Consider the following 18,818-nt stretch of genomic DNA (forward strand, 5'->3'; position numbering starts at 1 on the left):
CATCCATTCCTTTAAGTAGTTGTACTAGGTACATACTCTCGTGAGTAGTGGCTGCTAGCGCTATATACTCCGCCTCGCAGGTAGATAGTGCCACTGTTAGCTACTTTCTACTCTTCCATGATATAACTGGACCACTCTCAGTTAAGCTGAAACAGTATCCAGTTGTGCTCCTCCTATCATTTTTGTCAGTTGCCCAATCAGCGTCACTATATCCCTCAAGTTGTAGGCTTTCCTCACATTTTTGATAGTGTAATTCTTGATCTATCATACCCTTTAGGTATCTCAGTAGGTGTTTTGCTGCAACCCAATGCTGTTGCTTTGGTTCAGCTAAATGTTATGAAAGCTTACTAACAACCCAGCTCAAGTCAGGTCTGGTACATGTCCACGGGCGATTGCTCTAACACAATGAGGGAGGCTCAGCCTCCTCTAAAAATGACGAACATCGTGTAGGATGAATTGAGCTAGGCTTATGTTATAGCCGACCTTATAACATTGCTATTTCAGATCCAGAATCGTAGAAATATATGTGCTCAACCCAACTACAGTGCGAAATCATTCCGTTATAACTTTCCCCAGTTCGCCTAATGTGTGAGTGAGTTTTTCCCCCTCGTGACAACGCAATGCAGCCCAGCCTCAGTGGACTTCAATGGCATTTGGGAGCTATCCGCTTTTCAATATCAAAATGCAAGACGATTATTGGACAAATACTGCGAAAACGCCTGCCCACGGACTCCCACGGACTCCCAGCCTCACAGTGGGAGGGACATGGCAAAGCTTTCCGCGAGGAGACTGGTGATTGGTGAAAGCGGCCGGATATTTTCTTTGATTGACAGCTCGTTTCAAATATAGACAGACAGCGGTGAATTTCAGTTCAGTCCCATGTGGATTCGCAAGTGCTGTGGTGTATTGTAAGAGATCAGCTTACATTTCGATTTCATTCATTACATACGGTTTCCACCAGCTTTTTTAGTTTGTATATATTTTAATTGTAAATAAAGTGTAAATATAGTGTTGTCAAGTTTGCTATCATAGTTCCAGAAATTTCATTTATTTGAGTGACTGAACTTGAGGGAGCTAGTCAGCTAGCGAGAAAGCTGCGCACGGATGCCGAGCATTGTTGATTTAATTTTGGCGAAGCCATTTGCAGGTCTTCTTTTCGAGGAAAAAATTAAAATTAAAGAGCAGGGTAGACCAACGCCTCAAATTGACTTGGTGAAAAAGGTAGGGAATAATACTCGTTCCTTTCAGCTCTCCTGGTACGAGAAAGTGAATTGGCTAACAGCAAGTTCAGTGACGAGGAAAATGTATTGTTGGTCATGCCTCTTGATTAAATCCAGATCTGTGATTTGGTCAAACGTGGGCTGGTGACCCACATCAACAACAGTAAATAGGGTACTTTAGTAATATGTCATGGATGGACCAAAAATATAGAATCTATTTAAAATGTTTATGCTGAGTATATTATATTGGAATATATATTTCTTTGGATATGAATTAAACACAGCTACAATTTGGAAAACATTTTTAAACAAAAACACAGCCGAGAACATTTCACACTACAGACCTGGATTAAAAGTGAAGGGTTATCAAAATTGTCAATAAAACATTTCTCAGTCAAAATAAGTAAAATATAGGGAAAGTGTCATTGAATAAAATGTGTGGCACCCAGCTCTATGTTTGGCTCCCCAAGGTCAGTGCTTGTGGCTATTCCAGAACACTCTGCTGTTACTGCTGAGGTTCCTGACAAAGAGCTGCTTTCAATAATGATCAATTTTTAAACAACATGCCACATACCACAATTTTAAAATATAAAATGTTAAAATATACCCCCCCCAACACCACCATCATGTATATTGGACAGTAGGCTAATGGGCCAAAAGAACCTGTTATTTCACAGTTTGTGACCCTGCCAACAATCCGCAAGATCACAGGCAAGAGTATGGGCAAAATTGATGTGTTTTTTCTTTTTTCTTTTAAAATCTGGAAATATCGTAACCGACCAGTCTCCCCTGTTTGAAAGACTACCAGCTGCCACTGTACATGTCATAATGTAAATCAAGCTACCTACTATTTCTCTATATCCTGTTGAGTCAATAGCCTCACGCTCATTGTCAAAATTCAACTTTTGCTCAGATGGGGTGGATCTCGGTTTATATTCAGACATTCCAAATTTTGCTAACATTTTCACAATGTGTCTCTTTTGAGTCATTTTGATCTCTCCTTCACTGTGACTAAAGTCAATACCCAGAAAATGTTTAAGTGGACCCATATCCTTCATCTTAAACCTTCTCTTCAGCATCTCCTTTACATCACTGAGTAATGTGTCATTACTCGCTGCTATGATTAAGTCGTCTACCCACACTAACAGAATCACTTTCTCATTGTCAGATTCTCTGCTGTAGACACAATGATCAGCATCATTTTGCACAAAACCATTCCCTGTAAGGTGATCATGCAGTAACAGGTTCCAGTTACGACCAGACTGTTTTAACCCATACAATGACTTGTTGATTTTGCACACTAAGTGTTCTCCTGTTTCTGACTTAATCTCAAAACCTTCCGGCTGCTCCATATATACCTCGCAGTCCATTGGAGCATGGAGGTAAGCAGACTTTACATCCATTTGGTATAGTGCAAGATCCTCCTGTACAGCAACCTGCATTAATGCTCAGACAGAGGTCATGTTGGCTGTGGGTGAGAATGTCTCTTTATAGTCAATCCCTTCCACTTGACCATACCCCTTTGCCACATATCTGGCTTTACAAGTCTCAGATCCATCTGGGCTCTCTTTCACTGCATATACCCAGCGACCTCCCACTGCTTGTTTGCCCTTCGGCAGTGGAGTCAGAGTGAAAGTCTCATTCTCTGTTAAAGAGTTCATCTCTTCTCTCATTGCATCAGTCCATATTTTTGATTTCTCAGAGTCCATAGCCTCTCTAAATGTTTTAGGTACATCATAGGCCACCCTGTAGAAATAATCCACGTTTTCGCATTCATCATTATCACACTCAGCTTTACATTGGTACTCCTTTAAGTACTCTGGAGCTTTTCTCTCTCTTGTAGGATATCTCCTTTCTCCCTGTTCTCTCTGAGTGCTATCTGCCTGGGTTGGATCTGCCTCAGTAGTCTCCTCCACACTAGGCTCTCTACTCTCTTCAGGCTGTCCCTGACCCTGGTTGACTATCTTTGGTGGAGTATTTCCATAACTCTCAATGTTGTCCCCCATGTCACAATCTGTCTGAGTTTGGCTATCTGCACTACCTTTGGTGATAAATTTCACTAGCCTATGTTTTAGGACTTTCCCTGTCTCAGGATAATACACATTGTATGCTGGGCTATACTTATCATAACCGACAAAGATCCCTTTGTCACATTTAGAATCCAACTTCTTCTTTTCCTGCTTATATACGTAACATTCAGAGTCAAATACCTTCATGTGAGATAGGTTAGGTGTTTTTCCTGTGAAAACACGGTAAGGTGTCTGCTCTAGGCATTTACTGTAACACCTGTTATGAATTTGGGCTGCTGTCTGTACAGCATAGGTCCATAATTGCTTTGGGAGGTTACTCTCCAACAGCATGCATCGTGACATCTCAAATAGGGTCCTCCATCCTCTTTCGGCAGTTCCATTCTGATGAGGTGAGTAGGGTGCACTTGTCTCGTGCCTTATCCCTTTACTCCTAAGTAAAGACTGGAACTCCTGCCCGGTAAACTCTGTACCGTTGTCTGACCTTATGCACTTTATCTTTCCATATGGAGCTATGTCTGCTATGAATTTCTCTGTAGCTTTTGTTGTGTCACTTTTTGCTTTGATAAAGTATGGAAAAATCATCCCACTGTAATCATCAGTAAATGCTATCGCATATCTGTATCCATCCTTATCTGCTGGTTCTATAGGGCCGCATAAGTCAGTGTGTACTAGCTCTAGTACTGCAGTAGCTTTGGCGTCTGCCTGCCTGTTTCTGCTTTGTGTAAACTTGCCCTGTATGCATATTTCACAGTTTTGAGTAGACTTGTCATTTTTCCCTTTTTTTTTTTTTTTTTGGGCTTTTTGCACCTTTTATTGGATAGGACAGTGTAGAGACAGGAAATGAGCGGGAGAGAGAGAGACGGGAAGGGATCGGGAAATGACCTCGGGCCGGAATCGAACTCGGGTCGCCCGCATTCATGGTATGGCGCCTTAACCACCTGAGCCACGACGCCCCCATTTTTCCCTTTTATCGACATTCCTTCAACCACCTTTTCCAATTTTGCAATATCATCAAAATTACAATGACCAAGTATCCTATGCCAGGTTTGAATGTCATGACAACCATACACTTCATCAACATTTTCATCCTCTATACAGCCTACCATACACCTCCATTTTGAACTTTGTACCGTCCTTGTTGACAGCCAGTCATCACCGTCCTTGAAGCGAATCTTGGCTCTGTTGGCTGTCGCCGCTTTGACTGAAAAGATGTTCTGTGGAAATGATGGGATGTAGAGTGCTTGCTTGAGCCTTGTTCTCACTCGTCGTCCCTCGCTGTCCAGCAAGTAGATCTCGGCGTCTCCTCTCATTTTCGCCACCCCACTCACCTTGGTCCCGTCGGCAAGCTCGATCTTGTGGTCCTTGGGTCTGAAGCTCTTGTCCACTGTTTTGAACTTTGTGGCGTCATTGATCATGTGTGAAGTGGCGCCACAGTCGACCATGAGACCCTTCTTGTTTCCTTGCTGTATTATCACTTATCTGGAAGAAACAGAAAGTTGTAGACTCTAATTCGGCCTCTCCATCAGCTTTCTTCACGTAGTCACGGCCTCGGCCTCGACCGCGCCCTCTGCCTCGCCGTGGTGTGTCCCACTTTTGATCTTCTCTTCTCTGTTGGGTGTTGTCTGGACATGCCCTAGCCATGTGTCCCTTTTTACTGCACGTATAACACTCGACATCAGCCAAGTCCATTTTCTTTCCATGTCCTCTACCACGTGCTTTCGTTGCCCTGCTAGTCTTCATTACATTGTCTCCCACATTCACATCACTTCTCCCATATTTCTCTGTACTCTCATAACTTCGCAGTTTTGTTTTAAACTCGCCGAACGTTACAACATCATTTGTCTGTGTGATGTGCACTACGAACGGCTTGTATGACTCAGGTAGCCCTTTTACTACGATTGCTATCTGAAGTCCATCACTCATTTGTTCATCTGCTCTTCTTAATGACATGAATATAGTCTCTGCTCGAATTATATAGTCAGTAACTGTTTCATTGCTAGCCTTATAGAGCAAAGAAAGTTCACAGTATAAACTCACAACGCGGGGTTTGTCCTTTCCTGTGTAGTGCTCGCGAAGAATCCCCAGTGCTTTTCTTCCATCACGTTTCGCATTTCTCATTACCAACGACAAACTCTTGTTGTCCAGACATTGCACAAGCTCTGCATAAGCCTCTCCGTACTTTGCCTCATCTTCCGCGAGAGCTCCTTCGTCGTCTGAATCTATCTCTGGATTCTCCAGGATAACATATGTTAGACCACGCAACTCCATGTGTGCGAGGAACCTCGTTTCCCAGGGTTCGTAACTTTTCTCGTCACCGTCGAATAAAAGTCTCAGCCACCTGTGGCCTGCCTGACTGGGCCCATAACCTGTAGCGTTAGACATTTTCTGCAGCAGTCTATTGTGTGTACAGTCACCACAGTGGCTAACTAGCAGCAGCTAATGGCTAATATTCACGGGAGAAAATAACTGACACACCGTTGTCTCTTTGGCCTCTGACACTCACTAACTCACCGGCCTTTTATTCTGCGCATGCTCAATATATACATCCCGGTGCATGCAGGCACTCATGTTCAGCATGACATCACTGTGTAAGCTATTTAACATGACTTTGCCACTATTTATCAAATATCCTTAACAATACAGTATAGAAACCAACTGGTTGGTTGCTTTCATGTCAGACCAAATGTACACCAAATGGTTTTATCCACTTTGAAATTTGTGATTATGGCAGACACTACAGATCTCCTGCCCGCCAAAGCTGGTGATAGCCATGGCCTAAAGGTTAAGGAAGCAGGTTTGGGACCAAAAGGTCACCAGTTTTCCCTGGACCAGCAGGAATAGCTGCAGTGCCCTTGAGCAAGGTATCTAACCCACACCTGCTGGTTGTACGATGCTCTGGATAAGAGTGTCTGTTAAATGCCTGTAATGTAATGATAGTCTCCTCTCATTACATGCCATCTATTGTCACTCTGACCCACATGACTTGTTTGTCGGCCTTCCTTTGCTAGCATTAGTAGTTATTGTTGAGCTTATTAGCTATTAAATTTCAAGATACAATTTGCCTTATTCTCTATAAACTTGCAACACGTTTGTTTCCCTTCTCAGCTCACCACTTGCCTCTCTTTCTGCCTGCTGAGTCATTTATCTCTCAGCATTGTTCCCTCCAAGTATTTCATATCCCCCCCAAGCTGACTAACAGGAATGTGGCTTTCTGCCACTGGCAAGTCCACTAAGTTAGCTGGATTTATGCTAATATGCAGCTCTGGGGCCGGCATTGTTCTTCCTTCAACACAACAGACTTCTCATTCTGTGCAATTTGGATTGAATTTCTCTCTTTTTTTTCATGATACACAAAGTGGCTGACTGCAAGACTCAAGCAGCTGGCATCTGAATACTTGGGTAGCCGGGAAATTATGTGCTTAGAGGCTCTGCACTGATGGGATGGTAGGATTTTGTGAAACCACCTACACCAAATGTGCTTTTTGCACAATACTTGTGGCAAGATTCACTATGCCCAATGCAGTGATTTTATTGAAAGCTTGAATGGGGATTTTGGGCAGACAAGTCACCTGTGCCCAAACTCTGTGGTGCGTTTGCTCTGCCATACATGTGCAAATCAACCCTGTATAATCTGCCTTATGTGCTGGGGTCATGGATTGTTGGTGTAGTTGTTGTTGTTTTGCCCACCACCAAAGATGCACTGCATAGCAGAGTGGAGGTTGCAGAATCACCAAACCAGCATAACCAAATGAACCATGCGTACTACAATCCAGTTCTATAATTCAGCACCCACAAGGGTCATGCCTTCATTATGCCCTTTTAATGTTTACCTTCCAGGGACATGCATTCAAAGGCATTCTCTTTGTCTGTAGTGCCATGAGTGTTTTCAAGATGTATGAAAGTGCCCTAGCCTTATTTTGAGCACAATACATGTATTCACATAGGATGCTAGGTTGACGGAGGATGCTAGCCAACCATAATAATGTTTGGAATTATTATGCCTGCCAATAAGATAGGCTGCTATGTGTGGTACTGGCTTTAGGCCTGGCATTAGGACTAATGATGGCTGGTGTAGTGATGATTCCCTGCTTGGGGTATGGTGCCCCATCAGAGAGAGATTCCCTTTATAGGCCTCCCTTACAGGCTGGAGAGCAATGTTCTGCCACATGGGCACATCATAACATGGTGGCAGTTACATCAACTATCAGGGTGGCATGAGGTCAAGCGGTTTTCATGGTGCTTCAAGGAATCTCCTCAGATAGGCCCTTCTACTGAGGGCAACTCATCTGCTGGGGCTGTACACTGGTGCAAGCAACATTTTTTTATGATGGTAAGCCATAGCAAGGAAAAGTTTGGCGAGGTGCATTTGGACCTCCTCTCAAAGACAAGTCAACACATGTTGTTCCCCTTGCAGTTTTCTTTAGCAGAGCCAGACAAGCCAGTTTACTCCAGAGATTTCTAGAGAGCAGTAAGTCCCCAGCTATCTGAGCCATCTGAGTGATGGAATGCCTAGGAATACCTCTCAAGATCATATCGCCCAAATGTATAAATCAGTACATTGATTTTGATATGAAATCTGATGTCAGATTTAGAGGCGCACCACTCCATGACCTTATTGGAAGGTCTTGGCATGCACGTGAGAAAATAAAATGATTAAATGTTTTTGAATTTATGACTATGTGGCATATGTTACATTATATTAACAGCGCATTTAGCAGAGGCTCTTACCCAGAGTGAGATACAACATACTCAGAGCAACCGGGGGGGGGGGGGGGGGGGGGGGGTGTAGGTGCCTTACTTAAGGGCACTTCAGCCATTCTTGCTGGTCTAGGGACTCGAACTGATGACCTTTTGGTCTGAAAGCTGCAGCTCTAACCATTAGGCCATGGCCTCCCCTAATATGTAATTTAAATATGCAAAGTATATAATTTGTAATTGCTAATTAAGAAAAATAAGACTTTTCAGTTAGTTACAAAAATTAGAGCCTAAGAAGGAATTATACAGCTAAAACATACTCAAAAACAGTTCTTTTAAAATCAGTTTACAAGACATGAATACATTTTAATATCAATTAATATCACTTTTAATTATGCTTCAGTACAATGACTAATGACACTGAATCTCAAATAACTTTTGATGTCTTCTAGCTTAAATGTTTGTCTTCTGAGATTCTCTCTCTCTCTCTCTCTCTCTCTCTCAGGAGTAAAAGTACACCAACTGGAACTCATAGTGATTCCAGTGCTGCTGCTGGCAGCATCCTTCTTTACGGTTCTAAGTCTGTGTTTACTGAAGCTGTGCGATAAGACCGAGATCATACAACATCATCCCCAAAGACAACACTACAATAGGAGGAGGCAGCACCTGCATGGCATTGATGGTATAGATCTCTGTTTGACTGTATGGTTTTGTGCATGGACATTTGGGTTTATACACTGATCAGCCATAACATGAAAACCACTGACAGATGAAGTGAATAACACTGAATATCTCATTACAATGGCACCTGTCAAGGGGTGGGATATATTAGGCAGCAAGATAACAGTCAGTTTTTGAAGTTGTGTTGGAAGCAGGAAAAATGGGCAAACATAAGGATCCAAGTGACTCTGACAAGGGCCAAATTGTGATGGCTAGATGACTGGGTCTGAGCATCTCCAAAATGGTGCAACTTGTGGGGTGTTCCCGGAATGCAGTTGTTAGTACCTACCAAAAGTGGTCCAAGGAAGGACAACCGGTGACAGGGTCATGGGCATCGAAGGTTCATTGATTCTCATAGGGCACAAAGGCTAGCCCATATGGTCCAATCCCACAGGAGAGCGACTGTAGCACAAACTACTGAAAATGTTAATCCTGACACCTTTCTGTTATAGCCAGCATTAACTTTTTCAGCAGTTTGTGCTACAGTAGCTCTTGAGACTGTTTTTTTTTTTTTAAACCCTCAAGGAGATCAACGGTTCCTGAAATAATGAAATTTTTCTGGCACCAACAATCAACCAACAATGTCAAAGTGAATGGGAGCACATTTTGCTTTCCCCCATTGTGATATTTAATGTGAACATTATTTGAAGCTCATTAGTTGTATCTGCATAAGTTTAAGCACAGCATGATATCTGTATTACTGTATTACAATTATCTGTATGTCTCTGTCTCTCACTTGGTCTTTTATAGCACCTCCAGAGCTGAACCCCTTGGAATATGAAGCTGTTCCGATGAGAGTCAAAACTCAGAACCGCAAGCCCAAAACACAGCCTGCAGAACTGCAGTTGTCCACCGAGAGGCAGCATTGTATTGAGCAAATCACCCCACTGCCCCTGTCTTTCACAGTAAAGCCAAACAACACAGTCACGCTCTTCCAGGCCACTATGAACCAGAAGCCAGTTGTCCTACGAGTGCTGAATGGTATAAACATGACAGAAATAGAGGATAATGTTTGAAAGTTAAAGGGATCCTCCAGTGGATTTACTCTTAAACTTATGTTAAGTAAACGTATTTGTTGATTTCAACAGTCATTCATTTTCAGAGAGCAAATAGTGTTCTAGAAAAATTCATTTTTATTAAAATACCAGATGGGCCTCCCGCAGAAGTGGCGTATGCGATGATGTGGCTTAGTGAAAGCTTGGAGCAACTTGGCTCTTTATATCCTCTGCTTACAATGTGGTTTTGTTAGTTTTACAAGTATTTTTACCAAATTTATAGTCAAAGTCAACTTTATTGTCAGTCAGACCATGTAACAGAATTACACAGAGGATTGAAATTGCGTTTCCCCAAACTCCAAATGTGCAGTATTAAAAAAATTGACACACAACTAAACATAAAAGTGCACACAGACATCAACAGATAAGCAAATTAACAGACAAAGACTGTAACGGTACAGACAACACATTGAACATAAAACGCACATCGCTATCGGGAGCTGGAGTAGCCGCTGCCATACAGGGCGCCGCCATCTTGAAAAAGGCCTATAGGTTTTTAAACAAGTACAGTATGCCTCGTTGTGCAGCATGCATATAAATATCAAAAATGATGCTAAACAGAAGGACGAGAAGATATCTTTTCACCGTTTACCTGGCCAGAATCATCTGACTATTCGCAAGAAATGGATTCATGCCATCAGAAGACCTCAAAGCAATCTGTCTGCGGTGCCCTACTTATGCTCTGAACATTATGAATCATCCTGTTTCGATGAATCGATGGAATTAAAAGCAAGATAAATGGGGGCTTCCAGAATAAAAAGAAAAAATGATGCCGTGCCAACAATATTTGCCCATCGTTCAGCTCCAAAAGTCGACCGATGCAGTGTTGACGAGCAACAGAGAGACACCAGGAGGTTAGTTTCAACTTTGTTCTACCATGGTTCTTCGTAGTATACAGAGACGGATTAAGCCTAAGAATCTGATAGATGCACATTTGCAGAAATATTTTCGCTAATTTTACCAGATCGTTATGGATTTACACTGGGGTGTAGAGCACGCTGAGCTCTTTCCGAATAGGGCAGCCATAGCCTGTAACGACCGCAGCTCGGCCTGGTCTGTTTGTTGAGCATGGCTATAGTCCATGTAGCCAGCTAGAGGTAAAGTAAACAAATGCCCCATGACTGATGCCAAGTGGTGCACATACAGTGGTGCTTGAAAGTTTGTGAACCCTTTAGAATTTTCTACATTTCTGCATAAATATGACCTAAAACATCATTAGATTTTCACACAAGTCCTAAAAGTAGATAAAAAGAACACAGTTATACAAATGACACAAAAGTATTATACTTGGTCATTTATTTATTGAGGAAAATGATCCAATATTGCATATCTGTGAGTGGCAAAAGTATGTGAACCTTTGCTTTCAGTATCTGGTGTGACCCCCTTGTGCAGCAATAACTGCAACCAAACGTTTCCGGTAACTGTTGATCAGTCCTGTACATCGGCTTGGAGGAATTTTAGCTCATTCCTCCGTACAGAACAGCTTCAACTCTGGGATGTTGGTGGGTTTCCTCACATGAACTGCTCGCTTCAGGTCCTTCCACAACATTTCGATTGGATTAAGGACGTTGACCTGGTCATTTCAAAACATTAACTTTATTCTTCTTTAACCATTCTTTGGTAGAATGGCTTGTGTGCTTAGGGTCGTTGTCTTGCTGCATGACCCACCTTCTCTTGAGATTCAGTTCATGGACAGATGTCCTGACATTTTCCTTTAGAATTCACTGGAATAATTCAGAATTCATTGTTCCATTAATGATGGCAAGCCATCCTGGCCCAGATGCAGCAAAACAGGCCCAAACCATGATACTACCACCACCATGTTTCACAGATGGGATAAGGTTCTTATGCTGGAATGCAGTGCTTTCCTTTCTCCAAACATAACGCTCCTCATTTAAACCAAAAAGTTCTATTTTGGTCTCATCTGTCCACAAAACATTTTTCCAGTAGCCTTCTGGCTTGTCCACATGATCTTTAGCAAACTGCAGACGAGCAGCAATGTTCTTTTTGGACAGCAGTGGCTTTCTCCTTGCAACCCTGCCATGCACACCATTGTTGTTCAGTGTTCTCCTGATGGTGGACTCATGAACATAATGTTAATTAGCCAATGTGAGAGAGGCCATCAGTTGCTTAGCAGTTACCCTGGGGTCCTTTGTGACCTTGCCTACTATTACACACCTTGCTCTTGAAGTGATCTTTGTTGGTCGACCACTCCTGGGGAGGGAAAAAATGGTCTTGAATTTCCTCCATTTGTACATAATCTGTCTGACTGTGGATTGTTGGAGTCCAAACTCTTTAGAGATGGTTTTGTAACCTTTTCCAGCCTGATGAGCATCAACAACACTTTTTCTGAGCTTCTCAGGAATCTCCTTTGTTCATGCCATGATACACTTCTACAAACATGTGTTGTGAAGATCAGACTTTGATAGATCCCTGTTCTTTAAATAAAACAGGGTGCCCACTCACACCTGATTGTCATCCCATCTCATCTCGTCTTCTTCTGCTTATCTGGGGCTGGGTTGTAGAGGCAGCAGTCTGAGCATGGAAGCCCAAACTTCCCTTTCCCCAGACACCTCGGCCAGCTCCTCGGGAAGAACACCGAGGCGTTCCCAGGCCAGCCGAGAGACATAGTCCCTCCAGCATGTCCTGGGTCTTCCCTGGGGCCTACTCCCAGGGGGACATGCCTGGAACACCTCCCCAGGGAGGCGTCCAGGAGGCATCCGAAAGAGATGCCCGAGCCACCTCAGCTGATTCCTCTCGATGTGGAGGAGCAGCGGCTCTACTCCGAGCTCCTCCTGAGTGACTGTGCTTCTCACCCTATCTCTAAGGGAGCGCCCAGCCACCCTGTGAAGGAAACTCATTTTGGCCGCTTGTATCCGCGATCTTGTTCTTTCGGTCATTACCCAAAGCTCATGACCATAGGTGAGAGTCGGAATGTAGATCGACCGGTAAATCAAAAGCTTCGCCTTTTGGCTCAGCTCCTTCTTCACCACGATGGACTGGTAAAGTGACTGCATCACTGCGGAGGCCGCACCGATCCGCCCATCGATCTCACGCTCTATCCTTCCCTCACTCGTGAACAAGATCCCGAGATACTTAAACTCCTCCACTTGAGGCAGGACTTCTCCACCAACCTGGAGAGGGCAAGCCACCCTTTTCCAGTCGAGAACCATGGCCTTTGACTTGTTCATCCCATTGATTGAAAACATCTGACTCTAATTTCACCTTCAAATTAACTGCTAATCCTAGAGGTTCACATACTTTTGCCACTCACAGATATGTAATATTGGATCATTTTCCTCAATAAATAAATTACCAAGTATAATATTTTTGTCTCATTTGTTTAACTGGGTTCTCTTTATCTACTTTTAGGACTTGTGTGAAAATCTGATGATGTTTTAGGTCATATTTATGCAGAAATATAGAAAATTCTAAAGGGTTCACAAACTTTCAACCACCACTGTATCACCACTCTGCACATGCATTGGTCTGGATCCATACCTGGTATATGATCAGTGTCTTACCTGGTGAATTGTAATTGACATTCCAATGCCTTGTAGGCTCTTTAGCGTATATTGTAAGAAAATATGGGTAACAAAGAAAACACTGGCGTTAAAGAACAATCACCGACAGATCAAGAGACAGCGCATTTGATTGAGCTTCAAGTATGGTCGACTATACTCCAGATAAGAGAATTACTCAATATTTTGCATGAAACTCACTCATTTGAAATTTTGTAAGTTTTATTTCATTGTCGTTTCAGTTTCATTTATTTGCTAGGAACATGAATTGACCGGTAAGAGGGATATTGCAGTGCAAACAGATGAACCAATCAGTGTTGAAATCCAGACAGAGATAGTTGTTTTTGAAGACAAGATTATCCAGGTGTTCTTTGTTGGGAGATGAAAGCATCTTATTAGATGATTCGTTCAAACTCCACTAGCAAATCCACAATGTAAGCAGAAGATATAAAGAGCCAAGTTGCTCCAGGCTTCCACTAAGCCAGGTCATCACATACATCACTTCTGCAGGAATCCCATCTGGTATTTTAATAAAAATTAATTTTTCTAGAACACTATTTGGTCTCCAAAAAATGAATGTTTGACTGTTGAAACCTACAAATATTTTTACTTAGCATAAGTTTAAGAGTGGGGCGGCACGGTGGTGACGTGGTTAGCACTGCCGCCTCACAGCAAGAAGGTCCTGGGTTCGAGCCCTGTGGCCGGCGAGGAACTTTCTGTGTGGAGTTTGCATGTTCTCCCTGTGTCCACGTGGGTTTCCTCTGGGTGCTCCGGTTTCCCCCACAGTCCAAAGACATGCAGGTTAGGTTAACTGGTGACTCTAAATTGACTGTAGGTGTGAGTGTGAATGGTTGTCTGTGTCTATGTGTCAGCCCTGTGATGACCTGGCAACTTGTCCAGGGTGTACCCCGCCTTTCGCCCATAGTCAGCTGGGATAGGCTCCAGCTTGCCTGCGACCCTGTAGAACAGGATAAAGCAGCAAGAGATAATGAGATGAGATGAAGTTTAAGAGTAAATCCGCTGGAAGATTCCTTTAACTTCTTATGCAAGACATCCCTTGAAGGCTGGTTTGTGTGCTTTAAACATGGCTTTAAAGCACATTAACCACTTTTTTTGAATAAATCAAAAAGAAAATATCATGGTCATCTAATATGCATCACATGTAAGAAATATCAATAGTTACCTATTATAGGTCAGAGTTTCCATGACATGACATGACATGGTTACTGTCAGGGTGCAGGCACTTACGGAGGCACAGGGGAGAGTGGGCACATCATAAACTATCAGCAAATCCAAATCAGTAAGCTGAAGACGTAGTCAGAGACAGGCACGGGTTGGTTGATCAACAAACAGGATGTCAAAGGGCAAGCGAGGAAACAGAGTTGGGAAATAAACGTAAACTGAGTCAAAACACAAGTAGTCAGGCAGGAAGTCAGAAGGCTTGGTATGATCAGGTACGGAGACACAGATACTTCGCAGTGGGTGTTTGTGACTGCTGAGCTGATATAAGGAAGTGGTTACTGGCAAATAGGAGACAGGTATTCTGGAGATGAGGGGTGCTGTGGTGCTTGGGAGTTGTAGTCCAAAGCAGCCATGTTTGGAGGCTGCTCCGAACTCAAGTTTTCAGCACTGTTACTGACAGAACACCCCCTGAGGTACTCCCTCTGGGAGCAAACTCCTTTTTTGGACAACCTCTCTTTCTTGGTGCTGGCTTGTCTGGATGCTCTTTGTGGAATTTCTGGGTGAGGAGTGGATCCAAGATGTCTCTGGATCTAATCCAGCTGTGCTCCTCCAGGCCATACCCCTCCGGCTGCCTTTGTCTGTGCTGAGAATTGAGGATTTTACGAACCTGGTATACACAGTCTCCTGCTATTTCCAGAGAGGGAGGTTCTTGGGTGGGTGTGTTTGTGGCTAGGGGGCCTTGGATGGTGGGCTTTAAGCATGACACATGGAATGTGGGAGCCATTCTGCAGTGAGGTGGGAGTTCCAACTTATACGAAACCTCATTGACTTTGCAAATCACCTTATAAGGACCAATGTATCAGGCTTTGAGCTTCCAGCAGGTATGTGGCTCTTGTAAATCCTTCGTAGACACCCACACTTGGTCACCAGGAGCATATTCTGGGGTCTCCCCTCTATGCTTGTCTGCATACTGCTTATACTTATGGTTAACTAGTTCTAGTCTTTGGTGAACTTCCTCCTATACTTGCTCACTCCTCTTAGCTGTACAATGCCACTGTATAACTGTGGTAGACTTCTTACCATGTATCCTTAACTCAGGTGCAATATATGTATATAGGAATCACTGTATATAAAATTACTTCATTTTGCTTTTACTTAAGTTATTGAACTTATTTAAATTTATTTTATTTTTATTTATTCTTTTTTCAGGACTATTTTATCTTCTATTTTTAGACATATTTACTTCTTCCTTGATTCAGGAGCTTGGTTGCAATTTTGAATTTCCCTCCGGGGATTAATAAGTGATTCTGAGAAACCAAGAGTCCACTGCCAGGATTTGAGTTGGGAAATTGTCCCAGGTAGGAGTGGTGGTTGATGGCCAAGGATATATTGAAACAGAGTTAATTGAGTAGCAGAATGCTTCAAAGAGTTCTGTGCGTATTCCACCCAGGGAAGAAATCATGCCCAGTCTTTCTGGTTCCTCATTCAGAAAATCCTGAGGAAGCAGCCTACCTCCTGGTTGGCACAGTCCACCTGGCCATTGGATTGTGGATAGAAGTTAAGCTCACTGATACCCCTAGCCTGTCCATGAACTTTGCCCATAACCTAGAGATGAACTGGGGACCCCAGTCACTGATGATATCTTCAGGAATACCATATATCTGAAGATATGATTAAATACTATGAGTTCTGCAGTTTCAAAGGCTGTGGGTAGACCGGGTAGATAGAGGCATTTGAGGGCTTTAGAGAATCAATCTATGACCACTTGGATGACTGTATTGCCTTGGGATCGCGGTAGGTCAGTGATAAAGTCTACGGCTATATGTGATGAGGGTCGTTGAGGCACCAGGAGTGGACAGAGCTTTCTGGCAGGTGGAGCTCATGATACCTTCGCTTGGGCACAGGTGGAGCAGGATGAGACAAAGTGGTTGATTACAGAGGTCATGTTCTTCCACCAATACTTATTCTTGAGAAGTTGATAGGTTCGGGGACTACTGGGGTGTCCCGTGGCTGGAGAGGAGTGAGCCCAAGTGATGAGTTTATCTCAGAATTGGAGTGGCACATACATGAGTCCAGGGGGACGGTTCTCAGGTGGATTGGGAGGTTAAGATTGTGCTATTTCCTTATCTATATCCCAAGACACGGCTTGCACAAAACATTCAGGTGATAAGATGGATGTGGGTTCTGGAGTGTGGTTTGAAGTGGCGTGGATTCCAGAGAGGGCATCTGCTTTAGTGTTTCTAGAACCAGGGTGGTAGGGGATTGTGAATCAGAATCAAGTGAAGAACAAGGCCCATTTAGCTTGACATGGGTTCAGGCATTTGGCTATTTTCAAGTATTCTAGATTTTTATGGTCTGTGAGGATAGTGAATGGATGTGTAGCACCCTCTAACCAGTGTTTCCATTTGTCTAGTGCCAGTTTAATAGCTAGGAGTTCTCGATTGCCAGTGTCATAGTTCTGCTCAGCTGGGGTGAGTTTCTTGGAATAGAAAGTGATGGGGTGTAATTTGGGTTTATCCTCTAAGCACTGAGAAAGGACTCCTCCCACTCTGGTCTCTGAGGTGTTGACCTCTATGACAAAAGGTTTAGTAAGGTCTGGGAGCTGTTGTGAAGGAGGTCTTGAGATGGTTGAAAGCTTCCTCGGCTGCTGGGTTCCACTGGAGGCATTGCAGCCCCTCCTTTAGCAGGGTCATGAGCGGAGCGGCAATCATGCTGAACTTGCAGATGAAGTGGCAATAAAAATTTGCAAACCCCAGGAAGCATTGTAGTTCTTTCATGGTAGTGGGAGTTGGCCAAGATGTGACCGCCAAGACCTTGCTCTAGGCCATGTTTACACCTTCTGCTCTGATGATGTACCCAAGGACGGATATCTGGCGGACATGAAACTTTCATTTCTCTGCTTTAACGTACAAGTGGTTCTTCAATAGTTGGGCGAGTACCTTACATGTTCATGATGCGAATTTTTAGTAGTAGATCAGTAGAGTAGGCGTAGATCAGGATGTTATCTATGTATGCTATTACAAACCTCCCTAGCATGTCTCTGAGTATATCATTTATGAGACACTGGAAGACACTTGGCATGCAAGAAAGCTATGGCCATGGCTCATAAGGCATGACCAAATATTCGAAGTGCCCAGATGTAGTACTAAATGCAGTCTTCCAAGCGCTGGGGAGAGTGGATGCATTGCAAACTGTCAACAAATCCAAATCAGTAAGCTGAAGACATAGTCAGGAATGGGCATGGGTCGGTCGATCAACAAATGGGATGTTAAATGGCAGACGAGGAAAAGGAGTTGGAAAATAAACATAAACTCCATCAAAACACGAGTAATCAGGCAGGAAGTCAGAAGGCTTGGTATGATCAGGTACGAAGTCACAGAACAATACTTCACAACAGGTGTTTGTGACTGCTGAGCTTATATAGGGAAGTGATTACTGGCAAATAGGAGACAAGTGTACTTGTTAGTATTCCGGAGATGAGGGGTGCTGTGGTGCTTGGGATGTGTAGTCTGGAGCAGGTATGTTTGAAGGCTGCTCCGACCTCAGGTTTTCAGCGCTGTTACTGACAGTTATATTAGGTACATTGACTAGACATTTACAACAAACCTAAGAATATTTGTTTTGTCCAGTTTGCACGGTAATGCTCTACTATGCACCATTTATTGTATAATGTATGTGGAAACACATAATATAAAAATGTGTATCTACAGTCTGATCAGCTTACCTCTTTTCTCAATGTTATCTACTCCACCACAGAATCAGCTGATTCCAGGGAGCGCAAAATCTTCCTGGGCTTTGCCTACTTCCTATCAGAACTGGGGCCCCATCCATGCCTTCCCAGACTACTTGGGGTGAGAGATAGGGCACCCCTTGCTATGATTTTTGAGAAGCTGGAGAACAAAGATCTTCTAGGATTCTTATGGAGATACAGAAAGGTGTGGAATGATCCTTGTTAATGTTGAAACTAGATTGATCAATAATTACTCAATATGGCCAAAAGTATGTGGACACATTACCATCAAACCCATGCGTGGTTCCTTCCTAAACTGATGCCACAAAGTTGGAAGCAGACAATTGCATAGAATGTCTGTGTATGATGTAACATGACAATTTCCTTTCACTGGAACTAAGAGATGCAAGCCTGTTCCAACATGACAATGATCCTGTGCACAAAGCAAACTCTATGAAGACATGGTTTCCCAAGTTTGGAATGGAAGAAGTTGAGTGTCCTGCACATAGCCCTGACTGAACTCAACTCAACTGAACACCATTGGGATGAACTGGAGCACTGACGGTAACATGATGGTGCAGGGGTTCACATTGTCAAGGCAAGCAAGAAGGCTCTGGGTTTGAAAATCATGGCTGACTGGGGCCTTTCTGTGTGGAGTTTGCATG

At 43.3% G+C, this 18,818-nt stretch overlaps 1 protein-coding gene across 4 annotated transcripts in view; it reads left to right on the forward strand.

The window, feature by feature from the left end:
• styk1a (serine/threonine/tyrosine kinase 1a) overlaps positions 1 to 18,818 on the forward strand; it is a 639,066-nt gene that overhangs the window by 32,655 nt on the left and 587,593 nt on the right. For 3 of the 4 annotated variants that reach the window (XM_060904071.1, XM_060904072.1, XM_060904070.1), the window contains exons 3-5: positions 8,451 to 8,627; positions 9,416 to 9,646; positions 18,180 to 18,358. In XM_060904071.1, coding sequence (XP_060760054.1) covers positions 8,451 to 8,627; positions 9,416 to 9,646; positions 18,180 to 18,358 — 587 coding nt within the window. The remainder of the gene's footprint in view (positions 1 to 8,450; positions 8,628 to 9,415; positions 9,647 to 18,179; positions 18,359 to 18,818) is intronic. The other variant, XM_060904073.1, reaches the window with a different exon arrangement.

This window comes from Neoarius graeffei, chromosome 22, assembly GCF_027579695.1.
Source record: "Neoarius graeffei isolate fNeoGra1 chromosome 22, fNeoGra1.pri, whole genome shotgun sequence".
Classification (NCBI taxonomy): domain Eukaryota; kingdom Metazoa; phylum Chordata; class Actinopteri; order Siluriformes; family Ariidae; genus Neoarius; species Neoarius graeffei.